General features: G+C 35.8%; 3 protein-coding genes across 3 annotated transcripts; 2 read left to right on the top strand and 1 right to left on the bottom strand.

Moving 5' to 3' along the window:
* Positions 1–9,382: 9,382 nt before the first annotated feature.
* Positions 9,383–10,103, top strand: LOC123890171. Its single transcript, XM_045939718.1, has one exon. It carries the CDS (start codon positions 9,555–9,557, stop codon positions 9,948–9,950), a length of 396 nt encoding a protein of 131 aa, XP_045795674.1. The 5' UTR covers positions 9,383–9,554; the 3' UTR covers positions 9,951–10,103.
* A 1,801-nt stretch (positions 10,104–11,904) lies between these two features.
* On the top strand, positions 11,905–12,452 carry LOC123893155. Its single transcript, XM_045943078.1, has one exon. It carries the CDS (start codon positions 12,011–12,013, stop codon positions 12,401–12,403), a length of 393 nt encoding a protein of 130 aa, XP_045799034.1. The 5' UTR covers positions 11,905–12,010; the 3' UTR covers positions 12,404–12,452.
* A 2,156-nt stretch (positions 12,453–14,608) lies between these two features.
* Positions 14,609–17,037, bottom strand: LOC123893154 (pentatricopeptide repeat-containing protein At4g33170-like). The gene has a single exon (XM_045943077.1). It carries the CDS (start codon positions 16,866–16,868, stop codon positions 15,180–15,182), a length of 1,689 nt encoding a protein of 562 aa, XP_045799033.1. The 5' UTR covers positions 16,869–17,037; the 3' UTR covers positions 14,609–15,179.
* Between the last annotated feature and the right edge of the window lie 1,244 nt (positions 17,038–18,281).

Genomic DNA, 18,281 nt, shown 5'->3' with positions numbered 1-18,281 from the left:
AAACATTGTCACAAGGAAAGTCTTCAATGTCAGGAGCAACAGATTGAGGCATGGCCTTCTTAGCAGACATAGCCTTCTTAGCAGGAGGCTTGATGCTTGAGTCATCCTTTTCAGCTTCAAAATCAGAGTCACTTGATGGTGCACTCTTCCTCTTCAGCACACCCTTTTTCTTTTCAGGAGGAGGTATAGGCTTGCTCCATACTTTCTTAGGACCATACTTGACAGGTTTCAGAGTATTGTCCTTTGTTTTCTTGGTAACAACAGGGGTAGTGGTAACAGCAGGTGCAGGTGTAGTGGTCCTGCTTCTCAGTCTTCTCCCAATACCTTTTTGAGTAGGTGGAGGTTGCAGATCTTCTTCAGAGGGGACTTCATCAACATCCACTATATCCTGTTCTTCATTGGTGGTTTTCTCAGAGTCCTCACCAGCTTCATTCTCTGGCTCAGAATCAGCCACATCTTCAGGGGTACTTTCTTTGTTTACTTCCTCTTCAGTGGAAGCTGTGGTTTTCTCAGAGTCCTCATCAGCTTCATTCTCTGGCTCAGAATCAGCCACATCTTCAGGGGTACTTTCTTTGTTTACTTCCTCTTCAGTGGAAGCTTCAGTATTAGATCCACTGCCAAACGATCCAGTGGCAGTGTTAGCATGTGGGCTAGATCCTCCTTTGGATGCTTCAACATCCTTCTCAGCATCAGTTGGTATAGAGGATGGCTCAACACCGGTTGGAGCATCGGTTACAACAGCCTTTTCTTGGGATTTTTCAGGAACATCAGTTATGACATTCGTGGGAACTGCCATATTCTCAGGAATACTAGGATTATTGCTCACAACAACATTCTCAGCAATATTTTGGGTTTTTCCTAGGGTTTCAACAGAACTAGGGTTTTCCTTTGCAGAAGGGGTTTCTTGATTCCCCTTTTCAGACACAGACTTAACACTTTCTTCAATGATTTTATTAGACGATTCAACATTCGCATTTTTGCCGGAGGCAACATCATGCGATTCCACATTCGCAGTTTCAGAAGGATCCTTATTCAAGTATAGATCAGACATGCTCAAACCCCTTTTTACGGGAGATTGGGGTTTCTTCTTCTTAGACTTAACAGTATCAGACTTAATAGAAATTGAGGGAGACGATTCACTTACTTTCTTAGTGGATTTTGCAGATTTCTTCTTTTTCGAACTAGTAGCAGGGATACTTGATATGGGCGTCGCATTGACCACAACAGTTGATCCTTCCTTCTTAGATTTTGATCTTGTTTTCACAGTATCAGCAAGTTTGTTTTTGATCTGAGCGGAACCGGAAGATTGAGACATTTTCACAAGGAAATTGTTGAAGTTTTTGAGGTTTTTGATGATTTGAGATGATGATTTGTGTTTGCAGATCGCAGTAAGGAGTTCAGAGGAAGTTGGAAGTTTTGGAAAGAAATAATGATGATATGAGAGATGATAGCGTGTAATTGAGCAGTTATGGAAAGTATTTTTTGTCTTTCCTTGATTTACGTGCGCCAATAGTTGAAATTTGGAGAACAAAACGGTTGCGCGCACATAATGCCTTAACTGCTATAATTCCTCATATAGGCAAATTCCTAATTTGCCCCTAAGCCTTTCAAATTGATGAGCATCTAATGCTTTAGTAAAGATATCAGCTACCTGTTCTTCAGTTGCAACATGCTCCAACTTCACAATATTTTCCTCTACTAAATCCCTGATGAAGTGATGACGAATGTCAATATGCTTTGTTCTACTGTGCTGTATAGGATTTTTTGAAATATTTATGGCGCTTAAATTGTCACAGTACAATGTTAGAGCATCCTGTTCAACATTGTATTCCTTAAGCATCTGCTTCATCCACAATAATTGAGAGCAACTACTCCCAGCTGCAATGTACTCAGCCTCTGCAGTGGATAGAGAAACACAGTTTTGTTTCTTGCTAAACCATGAGATAAGATTTTCTCCTAGGTAAAAACATCCACCAGAGGTGCTTTTTCTATCATCAGCACATCCAGCCCAATCTGCATCACAATACCCCATCAACCTAGCATTGTTGGTGTGGGAATACATTATTCCATAATCAGAAGTTGCATTGACATACTTCAAAATTCTTTTTACTTGTGTAAGATGGCTCATCTTTGGCTCAGCTTGGTACCTTGCACATACACCAACCGCAAAGGTGATGTCAGGTCTGCTTGCTGTGAGGTATAGTAGGCTCCCTATCATGCTTCTATACAGGCTTTGGTCTACATCTACACCTTTCTCATCCTTGGTTAATTTTAGATGTGTGGCAGCAGGTGTTCTTTTGTGTGCAGCATTTTCCATGCCAAATTTCTTTATGATATTTTTAGCATACTTGCTTTGAGACACAAATATTGTGTCTTCCATCTGTTTCACCTGTAATCCAAGAAAATAGGTTAATTCTCCTACCAAGCTCATCTCAAATTCAGACTGCATCTGTCTCACAAAGTGTTGGACCATCGGTTCCGCCATCCCTCCAAAGACTATGTCATCAACATATATCTGTGCTATCAACAAGTTTCCATTCATTTCTTTGACAAATAAGGTCTTGTCATTTCCACCTTTCTTGTATCCTTGGTTGATCAGGAATTCAGTTAACCTTTCATACCAAGCCCTTGGTGCTTGTTTCAAGCCATACAAAGCCTTTTTCAGTTTGTAGACATGATCCGGATGATTTGGATCTATGAAACCTTTGGGCTGTTCAACAAACACTTCTTCATGAAGATACCCATTTAGAAAGGCGCTCTTGACATCCATTTGGTAGAGTTTGAGTTTGAGGATGCAAGCTACACCAAGAAGCAGCCTTATGGATTCTAGTCTTGCCACGGGAGCAAAGGTCTCATCAAAGTCAATTCCCTCCACCTGAGTGTAGCCTTGAGCTACCAGTCTTGCCTTATTCCTTGTTACTGTACCCTTCTCATCAGACTTATTCTTGTATATCCATTTAGTGCCTATGACATTTACTCCATGTGGTCTTGGAACAAGGTCCCAGACTTCATTTCTCTTGAATTGATTCAATTCCTCTTGCATTGCTTCAATCCAGAACTCATCAGTAAGAGCCTCTTTTATGTTTTTAGGCTCAAATTTTGATACAAAACAAGTGTTTGAGATAGCATCAATCTTTCTTCTGGTAGCAATGCCCTGGTCTGGATCACCTATGATTAGATCTTTAGGGTGATTCTTCTGTGTCCTAATAGATGGTGCTTTTGCTGGGGCAGGTACAGAGTCTTGATCAGATTCATCACCTTTTAATTCAGACTTTTCACTTTGTGTCATCTCATCAGAGTTGTCAGGAGATGGTTCAACATCTGTTTCCACATCCGATGGTTGAGTGGATGGTGCATCATCAATCACAACATTGATCGTTTCCATAATGACTTTGGTTTTTGTGTTATAGACCCTGTAGGCTCTGCTATTCAAGGAATATCCCAGAAATATACCTTCTTCACTTTTAGGATCAAGTTTTCGTCTTGGTTCTCTGTCAGCAAGAATGTAGCATTTACTCCCAAAAATGTGAAAGTGTTTCACAGTTGGCTTTCTTCCCTTCCATAATTCATACAAAGTTGCAGATGTTCCCTTTTTGAGTGTTACACGGTTGTGTATGTAGCAGGCTGTACTCATAGCCTCTGCCCAGAACTGATATGGAAGACCCTTGGCATGAAGCATTACCCTAGCAGACTCTTGAATGGTTCTATTCTTTCTCTCTACTACACCATTTTGTTGTGGTGTTATGGGAGCAGAGAATTCATGTTGGATACCTTCTGCTGCATAGAAATCATAGAATTTGCTATTCTCAAATTCCTTTCCATGATCACTTCTGACCCTTATGATGACAGACCCCTTTTCTCTTTGAAGTTGTACACATAAGTTTCTAAATGTTTCAAAACTATCTGATTTTTCTCTAAGGAAGTCTATCCATGTAAATCTAGAGAAATCATCCACCATAACAAAAGCATACCTTTTTCCTCCAAGACTTTCAGTCTGCATAGGTCCCATCAAATCCATGTGTAACAATTCAAGTGTTCTGGTAGTAGATTGATGTTGAAGCCTTGGGTGCGCCACCTTGGTTTGTTTGCCTATCTGACATTCTCCACATATTGTTCCTTCGTCTATCTTTAGCTTGGGTAATCCTCTGATTGCTTCTTCAGCTATGGCCTTTTTCATTCCTCTCAAGTGTAGATGACCCAACTTTTGATGCCAGAGTTTGACTTCCTCATTTTTGCTTATGAGGCAGGTAGACATATAATTTCCTTCTTCAGACACCCACAAGTAACAATTGTCTTTGGACCTTACTCCCTTCATTATCAGTCTTCCTTCTTCATCTGTAACAAGACATTCTGATTGTGTGAAGTTCACCTTCATGCCTTGGTCACATAGTTGACTGATGCTAATCAAATTTGCTGTAAGTCCTTTTACTAACAGAACATTGTCTAAGTTTGGTAACCCATTATCAATTAGGTTCCCAATTCCTTTTATTTCTCCCTTAGCTCCATCTCCAAAAGTTACAAAACTTGTGGCATAGGATCTTAGATTGGCTAGATATCCTTCCACTCCAGTCATGTGTCTAGAGCATCCACTGTCAAAATACCAATCTTGTCTAGATGATGCCCGTAGAGATGTATGAGCTATCAAGCTTACACAATCTTCCTTTTTCTTCCACTCTTTCTTCACATTCACGTTCTCAGATTTGGGTTCAAGTGACCGTGAATTCTGTGGATAGCCATACAGCTTGTAGCAGTAAGGTCTGATGTGCCCTTTCCTACCACAGTAATGACACCTCCAATTCCTTCTTTTAGTCCTAAATCTTGACCCGTTGTATCGATGGTGAGGTGGGTGTTGAGGCATCGAGTTAGTCTGGACATGATGCTTGGGTTTTAACCATGTGTCAGTTCCCTGATGTGTGGGAGGATGAGGAGGTAGTAACCCACCACTAACAAGAAAAGTTTTATCAATGGGGGTAGTGATTGTAGCTTTGTTGTAACCCATTTCTTGATCCACTATCTCGTAATCAAAGCCAATAGGTTTCTTACCAGCACTTTGTTTTAGCAGCATGGCTTGAAACTTTTCTTCTCCTGATGCAAAGACTCTAACTTGTTTTCTAGCATGCTCCAAGTCTTCATTCAGCTTTTCAATCTCTTTGTTGAGAGTCTTAATTATATCCAGACATTCATTCTTCTCGGCCTGAAGTTGACAATTTGTCTTCTTTTGTTTTTCCAAGGCTTTGCAGAATTCATTGCTCCTGATGAATAAGTCCTTATAGGTAGCCAGAAGTTCTTCATATGATGTTTCATCGCATGATTCAGCATCAGATTCATAGACACCTGTCAATGCATTGACAAGTTTAGCAGATTCACCTTCATCTTCTTCTGAATCATCCTCATCTGACCAAGTAACAGCAAGACTCTTCTTCTTTTTCAGAAAAGTAGGGCATTCAGATTTGATATGACCAAATCCTTCGCACTCATGACACTGAACTCCTCTAGATGAAGTACTTTTGTCATCACTTCTGGTCCTCCTTTGACTAGATACAGGTTTGTTGAAGTCAGATTTGGTGCTTGGACCATTGAACTTATTGTTGAAGTCAGATTTGGTACTTGGACCATTGAATTTATTTCTTTTATCCATCCTCTTCATGATACGGTTGAACTGTCTTCCAAGTAACACCATGGCTTCAGATAAACTTTCATCACTCTCCATATCTATCTCATCATCTTCTGCAGTATTAGAAGTAAAAGCCAAACTTTTGTTTTTCTTCTCTTTTCTTTGGTTTATGCTCATCTCATAGGTTTGAAGTGAGCCTATTAGTTCATCCACTTGAATGTTGGCCAGATCCTGAGATTCTTCTATTGCTGTTACTTTCATGTCAAACCTCTTAGGTAGAGATCTGAGAATTTTGCTCACCAGCTTTTCATCTGATATGGGTTCTCCCAAGGCATCAAATGAATTTGCAAATTCTAAAATATTCATGTGAAAGTCATGAATAGTCTCTTCTTCCTTCATACTCAGATTTTCAAAATTTGTGCGAAGCATCTGAAGTTTGGACAGCTTTACCTTGTTGGTTCCTTCATGTGCTTTCCTGAGTATTTCCCACGCCTGTTTGGCTACAGTGCATCGTTTAACAAGTCTGAACATGTTGATGTCCACCCCATTGAATATGGCATTCAAGGCTTTTGAATTTCCCAGAGCTAAGTCATCCTCGTCTTTGGAATAGTCTTTATTAGGCTTGATTTCACCTGTTACCTTACCATCCTTATCAATGACCATAGGGGGTTCCCATCCATTTTCTACAGCTTTCCATGTTCTGCTATCAATGGATTTAAGAAACACCATCATCTTAGCTTTCCAGTAGTCATAGTTCTCAGGCCCAGTTAGCAGTGGTGGTTTAGAAACCGTTCCTCCTTCCTTGTCCATCTCACCAGAAATTTCCGTCCCTGAAGCTCACCCTGAGTTTCGAGCAGGGTGCCTGCTCTGATGCCAATTGAAATTCTGGCACACTAGTATTAAGATGTTGTACTCAACGCTTCACCACTATAGTACACTTTTAATGCGTGAATCAATGATCCAACATCCAACCGCGCATACACAAGGAATAATAAACTAAACAAAACTGAAAGTAAATTAACACAGTAATTTGTTAACCCAGTTCAGCATAAGCCTACTCTGGGGGATACCAATCCAGGAGTGAATCCACTATGATAGTATTAGTTTGAAGCCCTCAATAAACCTCCCGTTTATGACTTCTCACCTAATCACCACCCGTGCTATATCCTACCTAAGACACACCTAGGTATGAGAACCTCCGCTCACCTCCTCTTGACCACAGCCACTGTGATCGTACAATACTAGATTTAATATGTGAAGACACACTTCATAAAACACTCACACCACTTCCGTGCTTAAAAGCTTTGGAATGGTATACACACACTATCTCCTTGCTTAGAAGCTCCAGAGATATTACAACGCACAGTTCCTAGTCTAGTGGGAAATCAACACAAGACTTAGAACACAATAGACACAATACTAAAACCTAAACTCACGCTTTGTAAGACTCAAATCTGGTTTCAGTTCTTTGAACAATGGAGTCCACCTTCTTTAAATAACCTTCACGAGCTCAGGCTAGGTCTTTAATTAGGCTTCAATAGCTCAGCATGATTAATGGTTCCTTCAAGGAATAATCTTTAATTAAAATGTTTTGTTTCCTTAACTTGAAGATCTGATTAACAAGCAACACTTGATCACGAGATCCATTAATAATTATGCGTGACAACTCACGCTCCTTATCACAAACGAACATTTATTGTGGATTCCATATTTAGAACTTAGGCGCGAGATCTCACCATACACAGGCCCGGCCTACTGGATGTGGTATCCAATGTTGAAGCATTGTACCGAACATCTTGCTTATACTGGATGGTGGAAGCATGTAGTTTCACATCAGAAAAGATCACATGTTTTAGCAAAATGAGGCCAACCATACAACGCCAACAGGGTATTTATTTATGGAGATGTATTTCTCTTTCCACCATTAGATTTAAAATATGGGTAAGATTAACTGTTGAGAGAGATTGAGACAAACTTGAGAGGATCTAAATTCCTGAATTTTACCTATTAGAGGATTCACTTATGTAACTATTATATGCAGTTACACACAGTTTTTAATCTTAACCATTAATTTTAGATCGAACAGTTTAGATTAAAAATTGTGTTATTTAGTTAAACATTGTATCCTGCGGTTAAAGCACAAATCATTTTTCTACCTATATCTAATCAAACTTTAACAAGCTTAGAATGATTCTTCAATGTCCACTTGAAGCACGCAAAGCTGTGATAATGCAACTGATCTTTGGTTCATCAAATTAATCATCCTACAATGGTGCTATGATGTTTATGAATACTTTATTTGTATTTTAATATGTTTTTTAATATTTGGAACACTTGTTTGAATATTTACGAATATTTTGGAGGTTGTACATTTTCTTCAGTGTTTTATTGAATCAAAGTTTTGATTTTAATGTTTATGTAGTGAATTTCTTGGCGTGGTAGTGAGTTTTGTGTATGTGATTTTTTTTTTCTTTGAAAAGTATATGTTATTTGTTTTAATGTAATAATAAAGAGATATTAGTTTTTAAAATATGAGTGATATAAGATTTTAAGGGTAAAAAATTAAATTGATTTTAAAATACATCCTCTCCCCTTGTGAACCAAACATTTATTTAATTAAAATACCTCACCTCCCTCCTCTCCCCTCTTTTGAACCAAACACATATATAATTAAAAAAAGGCTTAATTAATAAAATGGTCCCTTAAAGACATTTTTTGTTTTAGATTGGTCCCTTAAAGAAAAAAAGGTCCAAATAGGTCCCTTAAAGAAAAAAAAGTCCGAATAGGTCCCTTAAAGACATCTCCGTTAATCAATTTGGTCCCTAAAAAGAGGTCTAAATAGGACCAAACTGATTAACGGATATGTCTTTAAGGGACCTATTCGAACCTTTTTTTCTTTAAGGACCTATTTAGACCTTTTTTTTCTTTAAGGGACCAATATGAAACCAAAAATGTCTTTAAGGGACCATTTTATTAATTAAGCCTTAAAAAAAATTTCTTCCCTCCCCTTTCCTCCCCTCTATAAAAATACCTCACCCTGATAGAAGATTAGTTAGTAGTTAAATAATTAATTATTAGGGTTTAGTATTTAAGTAATTTAGATATTAATGAGATATATTATTTATATTATTAGTTTAGTATTTATGTTATTGGATTGTTAAATGAGCTTTATGCCCTTAGGCCCATTAGGAGTCCTATATATATGTAGTGTTCTTATCAATTTGAGAAATCAATGAAAATGAATGAAAATGAATGAATTTATTTTATCTTTATTTTACTTGTTTTCTTTATTGCTTTTCTAGGTTTAGCTTAGTATAGCTTGATAGAGCATCAACTCTCTATCACACCCCCCTTCCCCCTATTTTGAACCAAACATACCCTTAGAGTATGAAGTGCTCAGTGCTCACTGAATTTTAAAATGGATCCATTTATTAAAAATTAAACTTAATATAAAAAAACTCAAAGCATCTAGAAGAAAGAATGCAAATTCATTTGTTATATCTCTTGTTCGTTGACAGCATTAAAGAATAAAGAGAGAACACTTTTCCCACTTGCAAGGAGGGAAGAAAAAACGGTTGGTCTTGGTCATATTTGTTCACTCACAACAAATATTCATTACTATTACTATATCGTGTCAAAGTGTTTTTTGTTTGACTTTACTTTTCAAATGCAGCCATTTCTTTATCATTTATTAATGCACATGATTTACGCTATGTATTATTATATATATCCGCTAGCTATGTTTTGAGAAAATTAAACGTGCTTATATTATTCCTTTAATATTTCTCTTATATATATATAGTCTAATAAACATAAACATAGCATAGTGAATTCAACCATTCAAGCAACAATCTAAAATTCATTCCAATATAGTGAGAAAACCATCATAGATTTCATTCTCATTGACCACATCCTCTACCAAGTTTAAGCTATTCAAAACATGGAAATAAAAAAGTACTTGAGCAAACGGGGCTACCGGCGATTCGACTATGGCATGATGACCACTACCGGACGACGGAAGAAGATGCAGACGGTACGGATGAAAAGTCCACCGCGAAGGGATTGGAGGATCAAAACAACCCCAAAGCTAAGATGGATGATAAGATCACCATTGAAGTTGGTGACAAAGGTTAAGAATATTTATATGAACATTATGTTGAAGTTGGCTGGTAAAGTAGGAGGGGCATTGAACACTGATAACAAGTTTGGTGTGAAACGGATTCCAAAGCTTCGTCAAGCGTCTTCTAAAGGTTATTCTGGTGATGCATTTGAGGCTAGACTTATATTTGAGATTTCTAAGACTTTGGTTGCTTCACATGAACTATATTCCATGTGATTTTTTTTTTCTTTCTTTTTTACATTTTGTTATCTAAATTTTGTTGTGTAAAGTTCCACATGATTCCCCATTAGGAAATGTTGAGGAATCAATTCAATTGTATTTTAGTTTAGAGTATTGTGCATGAATACATAAGTTTTTTCACTTGAATCATATTTGTCTTTTTCACCCATCCTTCTTTTTCTTAGTCCATCTAATCAAATCTTGTTCATGTATTTGAAGTTTTCCAAACAAAGTGGCCATCGCCATGGTAGATAAGTTCATTGATTCCACAATAGTCATTACCTTGAGTTGCCAATATATATGCTTAAACATCTTAAGAGTACTTCATTTATCAAATTATCATTAGCAAACGTTTTTCTTAGAGCAAGTAAATTATTCACAATATGTGCGAATCGTTTCAACAATAGTTTCACCATTTCTCAATCGCGAAACAATTCATACTTGTGTGTTAAGCTATTGATTCTTACACTTTTCACATCACTAGTACCCTAATTGGTGACTTGTATAAAATGTTCCACATTTCTTGTGCATTTTTGCAATTGGAAACTAAAAAAAAAAAAATCATATTGTCCTAATCATATTGATCGTTCTTTCTATCCAAATCGGCCTAATCAACTTTTGCCTTATCGATAGCAATTCCATCACAATCGATGGTTGAGACAGAATGGTCATTTTCAATTGTCTCAAACATCCAAATTATAAGAGTTGATATGGATTTTCATTCTTTCCTTCCAATAGGAATTTGCTTACCCTTCAAAATCTTAGTTCTATTATAAGCCCTTTCGGTTTCAAAATCACATTTGAAGCCATTTGATTTTCTTGAAGTCGATTATAGCCACTGATACCACTCATTAGTCAAGCAGTTTCTATGACTCTAAAGGGGGCGGGGGTTGAATAGTCTTCTCCATTTTACAAAATTCGAACCTTTTTTCAAAATTGTGAATCAGTAATATTGGTAATTGCTAATCAATTTGATTTAACAAGTCTATATATTCACTAAAACTAAATTTATACACAGATTAAAGAAACTCTTCAATCAAAACCCAAAAAATACCCTAAACATCCCTCCCTTTAGGTGGAACAGATCCCATTTTTCACTCAACACTAGTAGAAAAAGATCACTCACTTTTCTCTCACAATAACACAGTTAGAAAATGGAATCGGAGAAGGTTAGTAGTTTGACAATTTTCTCAACGTGTATTGAATATTTTTTATTTACATCATTAATGTATAAGGTTAAACGTTATCATAAAATATGAAGTTATACAAAATAAAATATAAATTACTAAAGTTGATTAAAAAAAATCTATTTTTAATTGAATTTCATATTCTAAAATAATAAATTTAATAATAAAAGTTACAAAAAAAGAAAAATTAATTTCTTAAATGATGACGTAGTTTTTTGACATAAAATAGTGGCTTAAAGTTAATTTTCATCAAAAAATATTTATTTAAGTTTTTTTGAAGGAAAAATATTTATTTAAGTTAAATGGACTAAAATATATTTTAACATAAGAGAGAAGTGTATTCGAATTTCTTTTTAGAAAATAGAGTATAATTTACTCAAAAATAAATTAAAAAGATAGAAACTCAAAGCATCTAGAAGACAATAATTCAAATTCATTTGTTTTAATTAATGTCGTTTGTTGATATATAGTACTATTAAAGAGAGAAAACGAAAACTTTCCCACGTTATTATAGTTCAAGGAAGGAAAGGACGGTTGGTCAAGGTCATATTTGTTCACTCAAACATATAATATGCATTATCTCATTCTCGGGTCAAAGTGTTGTTTGTTGACTTTACTTGTCAAATACAGCCATTTCTATATCTTTTGTTAATCCACAATAACGCTATGTATCCGCTGGCTTATGTTTTGAACAAATTATTAAACGTGGTATTATTTGTATATTAATTTTTCTCTTATATATATATATATATAGTTCAATAAGCATAGCATAGTTAATTAAGTCAACAATCTCTATTCACTCCCAAACAATCATAAACTTTAACATCATTCACCACCACCTCCTCCAAGTTCAATCAAGCTATTAAAAACATGGAAATAAAGAAGTACTTAAGCAAACGGGGCTACAGACGTCTCGACTATGGCATGACCACTACCGGCCGACGGAAGAAGATGCAGACGATACGGATGAAAAGTCCACCACGTAGGGATTGGAGGATCAGAACAAGTCCAAAGCTAAGATGGATGATAAGATCACCATTGAAGTTGCTGACAAAGGTTAAGAATACTTATATGAACATTATGTTGAAGTTGGCTGGTAAAGTAGGAGGGGCATTGAATACTGATAATAAGTTTGGTGTGAAACGGATTCCAAATGCTCGTCAAGCGTCTTCTAAAGGTTATTCTGGTGATGCATTTGAGGCTAGACTCATATTTGAGATTTCTAAGACTTTGGTTGCTTCACATGAACTATACTCCATGTAGTAATTGTTTGTTTCATCTTGTTTTCTAAAGTTTACTGTAAACTTCCACATGATTCCTCTCATTAGGAAATGTTAATTAAGGAATTTTTTTACCAAGGAAATGTTAAGGAATGAATTCAATTGTATAGTTTTTTTATTGAAAATATTCAATTGTATCTTTTTTTTGAGTACTGAGAGTGAAAAAACAAAATTTTATCATAAAGTTAAAAAGGTTAGGTCTTTTCGAATCTAATTTTTTATTTATTTCTCTTAACTTGTTGAATAATTATTAACACAACAAATAATGGTGTTTAAACATGGTTAAAACCAGATAAACGATGCAATAGCCGTGGCTAATGAATGTTATCATGGTTTAAGAATTTGATTAACATTTTGCAATTCTAAAATATTAATCATGTCGCAATTAAGGATTTAGGGGTATTAATTGGGCAGGACAAACTAATAAGGATTATTACATCCTGAATTAAAAGGGCTTTCTTTATTTGATAAAAGTTTGAAGCAAATGTCTCAGCATATTAGAATCTATATGCTAATAATAATAAGCAAATGTATCCGTAAATGAAATGAAAAGCAAGCATAATTTGCAACTATAATAAGAAAACTTCAATTAACAATTGCAAATTTAGAAGCAACCACTAATAATAAAATAACAAAGAGAAATCCATAGTAAACAAACTACAAAAGCGTCAATTATATCATATTCATACCTGCTATAACCTTTAGCATTAGGAAGTTGATCGGCATCTACATTGTTGTATGAGTATCGCTATCTATTTCTAGTTCTCTTCACAAGTCACCAGTTCAATCATGTACCTCAAGTGTCAACTGAAATAATATAACCTGAGTAGCAACCACAATAGCTTCATTTGTCAATAGAAGTAACATTACGAGCATTTGTTGTAGCAGTGGGAGAGAGCTAGTAGGGAACTTTTCTCTCTTTTCCTTCTTTCCGAACCCAAAATGGCTGAACCTGTAATTTCTTTACATGGACAAAAGTAAAAATTGTGACTATATGATTAATTTAAATTTTAAACAAATCAGTTAAATCAGATTACTATTATTTGCTTACGAATCTTGTCACAAAAAAACTAACCTCATCAAATTACAGTTAGGGAATAACTGCAGTGCTTTTCTGAGGCATTTCCACTTTTAATAACAAGGCAGCAACCAGATTCATTTTTCACCTGTACATTTTCCATTTTGTCTTCATTTTAAAGCTTCTTTTGGGGAAATTGAGGAGACAGTAGGAATCAAAATCGAGAGGCTGAGCTCTGACGTGCATCCTAGCAATTTCCTCTTGATAATTGATATTTGAGAAAATCCCGGGTATTTGAGACAACCAATTTAATACAGTTTTGCTCATCAAGAGCATTGATAGCTAACATAACAAAGCTAACTTTGAAACTCTGAAATAGCTCCTTTAGCTTCTTAACAAAGCTACCGACGACTTCATCCAGATGGAAGCCATCACAGATATTTTTTCAATAGAAGAGTTGCAGCAAGACTCCTATAGCTACAAAGAGGTCAAATCATTTTCACCATGTTTCCATAACGAGAAAGAATATACATGTAAACCTTCTTCATCGAACGCCCCTTGAACAATACAACATATAAAGGTGTTAACAAGATGGCAAAAGTTCAAATGAATCTTCATTGCCATCCTCAGAAAAAATATGCCGACCCAAAAATCACAGGCTATAGCACATAAGTAAAGCATCCCCAAATCATGTGCTTTACATGTGGCAGTTCCATTAATACACAACTTTTATTCAAATCATAATTCATTAACAGTGATAATTTTAGAAAACTTGGACAGTTGGACTCAACAAGGACAATTTTAGTAACAGTGATTTGACATTCAGTAACACTATGGCTTTAAATTTTTGGCTTAACTACACATTTGGTCCCTTACGTTTATTTTAGGTTTCAATTTGGTCCCTTACGTTTAAAAAGTATCAATTTGGTCCCTTACGTTTATTTTAGGTTTCAATTTGGTCCTTTCCGTCAATTTTGTCACTAACACCGTTTGAACAGTACACGTGTCGGTGTGTCCAAGTGCCACGTGTCAGTCCACATGTGCAAATTGACTGCCACATGTGACAAAATTGACGGAAAGGACTAACTTGAAACCTAAAATAAACGTAAGGGACCAAATTGATACTTTTTAAACGTAAGGGACCAAATGTGTAGTTAAGCCTAAATTTTTAAATAAAATAATTAAATCAAATAACTTTAAACAGATAAATTACAAAATTTGAACCCAACCTTCTTTCTTCGAATACTCACATTCATGCAAAGCTTCGACAGCAATCCTTTACGAATTCTAAATCCAATTTGGTTTGGTCAGAATACAAGTTGTTTGATCTTCATCCAACAATTGAGATCCCTTGACTGCGTGATTGTGTACTTTTTCTCTGACCGCATGGAAAATAAGTCCTTATAACTCTTAAAATGCATACCAGACTTGAATATTAGAATGTCTAGTCTGACCTAACCTATTTCAACCTAGCTATCAATCAAAGAATGATGAGATTCTTAAGATACAGATAATAAAAACTAAGATGGACAAAATAACATCCAAAAGGTGAAAGCATCCTAACAAAAATGAGTTCATATTTGTGCAATGCACGTACTACTTTCGGAGGCAGAAGCATGTATATTTATAAATTTTATATATCGCACTCTATATATAAACTAAGTGGACATATTTCAAACACCGGAAGGGAAGAGAGAGAATACTCTAAACAACTTCTCCATCAACCATATTTTTCTGATATTTAAATATTTTCAACATCAATCCAACTAGATCCTGGTATTTTCTTTACATTCCTTATCTCCATTAGCTCTCTCAGACTCACCACCCCATCCCAATTGCTCGATTCAGCCAACATGTTGGACAATAATACATAGGATGATGGGTCATTTTTGTCATGTTTTATGGCATGTTCTGCTGCAAGTTTCCCAATTTCTACATCCCCGTGAACCTGACAAGCACTGAGCAATGTTTGCCAAACCCGCGCACCAGGTTGAAATGGCATTCTTAAGATTAACTCCTTAGCTTCTTTGATAAGTCCAGCCCGTCCTAGGATACTCACCATACAAATGTAGTGATCTTCTCCAGGAATGATTCCATAATCTTTATCCATGGAGAAAAAATACTTCCACCCTTCATCAACAAACCCACCTTGACTACATGCATAAAGAACACAAATGAATGTGATGTAGTTTGGTACTACACACGTTTCCCTCATTTCATCAAAAATTTGAAGAGCTTCTCTGGATTGGCCATTTTGTGCACACGCCATTATCATTGTTGTCCATGAAATAACAGAACGAGAATTCATTGATCGAAAAAGGGTCCATGCACTATCCATGCATCCACATTTTGCATACATATCAAGAAGAGCATTATCAACACAAACATCAACATCACTTCCAAGTTTGATTCTCAAGCCATGAAACTGTTTCCCTTCCTCCAACGAAGTCAAACAAGCACAAGCATTTAGGGCAGTTGCCAAGGTAAATTTATTTGGCTTGACACTTCTTTTTTTCATTTGTGCAATGACTGCAAGTGCCATACTAGGTTCCCCCCACCGTAAAAATCCATCGGCCATTTGTGTCCAAGAGCATACATCTTTGTTAGGAATCTCATCAAAAGCTTTGAAACCCTCATCCAACTTTTGATTTTTTATATACATGTCAACTAAAGCGTTCCCTACACAAATGTCATCCCCATAACCACTTTTAACAAGGTGTGCATGAACTTGCATTCCCATTTGAAGATAGGATATCGCAGCAAACCCCGTTAAGGCACTAGAAAAAGTGAACTCATCCGGCTTTACACCCTTACAAATCATGTAACGCCAAAATACCGGAACCTGTTCACAAGAAAACTGCAGATAACCCCCCATCATAGTATTCCACGTCACAATATCCCTAATACGACTTGTCTCAAAAATCTGCAAGGCTTCTGTCAATTTACCATGCCTAACTAAGGCGGTCAAAAACGCATTGAGTAAGAAGACATTAGACTCAAGTCCTGACCGAACAACTAACGAATAAATCTGATAAGCCTGCATCTCATTCTCGGTTAACGAACAAGCTTGAAGAGCACTAACAAAAGTAAACTCATTTGGTTTGGTGAGTCCCTCACGGTGCATACGACTGAACAAAGAAAGAGCTTCGGAAGCACAATCATTACGAATGCAACCAGCCATGACAACAGACCATGACACCACATTTCTATCAGGCATTTCATCAAACAGTTGGAGTCCAGAAGTAAAGTGTCCAATTTTAATATACATGTTGAGTAAATGGTTTTGAAGAAAAAGAGTAAAAGGAATATACCCTTTGATGAAATGAGCGTGAATTGCTTTTCCTTTAAGAAAGTTTGAATCTTGTGCATATACTCGCAATAGATTTGTGTATAACTCTTCACGTTTTGCAATTTCTTTGAAACAAAACATGGTCACAAAATGGGGTGTGTGTGACAGTGTAACAATAACGCCAAAACTGTTTCAATGAAACTGTTTTAATGAAACAATTTTGATGGTTTTTTATTCTTTTTTTCTTGTTGCATGTGGCTATAAGGATTGTGTAGACATTGGTTCCACAAAATCAAATATTATTAGATACTTTTTTTAATGTCATTTTGTGAAAGCATTTCAAATTGGATCATAAATTGTTTTTTTAATTGAATCAAACCACGTACATATTTTTTTTTATCTATCGACAAAGTGGTAACTGGTAAACACCGATGAAACTCACACACAACTGTAGTTGAGTCAAACCTTAGAACATGTCCGTTTTTATGATTTTAGTAGCCTAAGAACAAATTTATAATTTGGGCTCTAACTAATACCGTAAGTAGTAAAAATATTGATTTCCTAAAAAATATTAAAAATATTATTTAATATCCAAATACTTGTTGTTTCTTTATTTTAAGAGTTAAGTGATTTTTCTCCCCTTGTGGATGTTATTGCCGGATAGAGAGAAGGCGCCCTAGTTTCTGTTAAGCCATAGACTAAAGCTAAAGTAATCGGAGGTAGGTGGACAAAATAATTCATGCAATCTATTTTCTAGATGCAATCATGTAAAGTCACTAATAATTGTGTTTACCTCAATATGTTGTATAAGAGAAAATTAGGGATGACTTGTGAGTTGTAGACACGTAAAGAGAAAAATAGAGGAAGACAATAGGCGTGTATTGACTATTGATATGAGCAAGATTGCCAGTAGAAGAGAAATGCAGACTTGCAGTGATGAGACAAAGATTGTTAATATTTTGGGATTTGGATTTGGTGTGTGCAACTTAATTCACACAAGTTTTTTTTCCCTCATCCGATTGATATTTTAGTAGCCTAAGAACAAATTTATAATTTGGGCTCTAACTAATACCGTAAGTAGTAAAAAGATTGATTTCCTAAAAAATATTAAAAATATTATTTAATATCCAAATACTCTCGTTAAGTGATTTTTCTCCCCCTGTGAATGTTATTGTCGGATAGTGAGAAGGCGCCCTAGTTTCTGTTAAGCCATAGACTAAAGCTAAAGTAATCGGAGGTAGGTGGACAAAATAATTCATGCATGCATTTCTATTTTCTAGATGCAATCATGCAAAGTCACTAATAATTGTGTTTACCTCAATATGTTGTATAAGAGAAAATTAGGGATGACTTGTGAGTTGTAGACACGTAAAGAGAAAAATAGAGGAAGACAATAGGTGTGTATTGATATGAGCAAGATTGCGAGTAGAAGAGAAATGCAGACTTGCAGTGATGACACAAAGATTGTTAATATTTTGGGATTTGGATTTGGTGTGTGCAACTAATTCACACAAGTTTTTTTTCCCTCATCCGATTGATATGAAACTAAAAGAT

Source organism: Trifolium pratense, linkage group LG6 (assembly GCF_020283565.1).
Source record: "Trifolium pratense cultivar HEN17-A07 linkage group LG6, ARS_RC_1.1, whole genome shotgun sequence".
Taxonomy (NCBI): domain Eukaryota; kingdom Viridiplantae; phylum Streptophyta; class Magnoliopsida; order Fabales; family Fabaceae; genus Trifolium; species Trifolium pratense.
The sequence above is the reverse complement of the archived record's forward strand: the minus strand, read 5'-3'. Positions and strand labels throughout refer to the sequence as shown.

What these genes read in the sequence shown, in the direction of transcription:
- LOC123890171 (XM_045939718.1), top strand. Translation starts at nt 9,555, where the DNA reads ATGGAAATAAAAAAGTACTTGAGCAAACGGGGCTACCGGCGATTCGAC.
- LOC123893155 (XM_045943078.1), top strand. Translation starts at nt 12,011, where the DNA reads ATGGAAATAAAGAAGTACTTAAGCAAACGGGGCTACAGACGTCTCGAC.
- LOC123893154 (XM_045943077.1), bottom strand. Translation starts at nt 16,868, where the DNA reads ATGTTTTGTTTCAAAGAAATTGCAAAACGTGAAGAGTTATACACAAAT.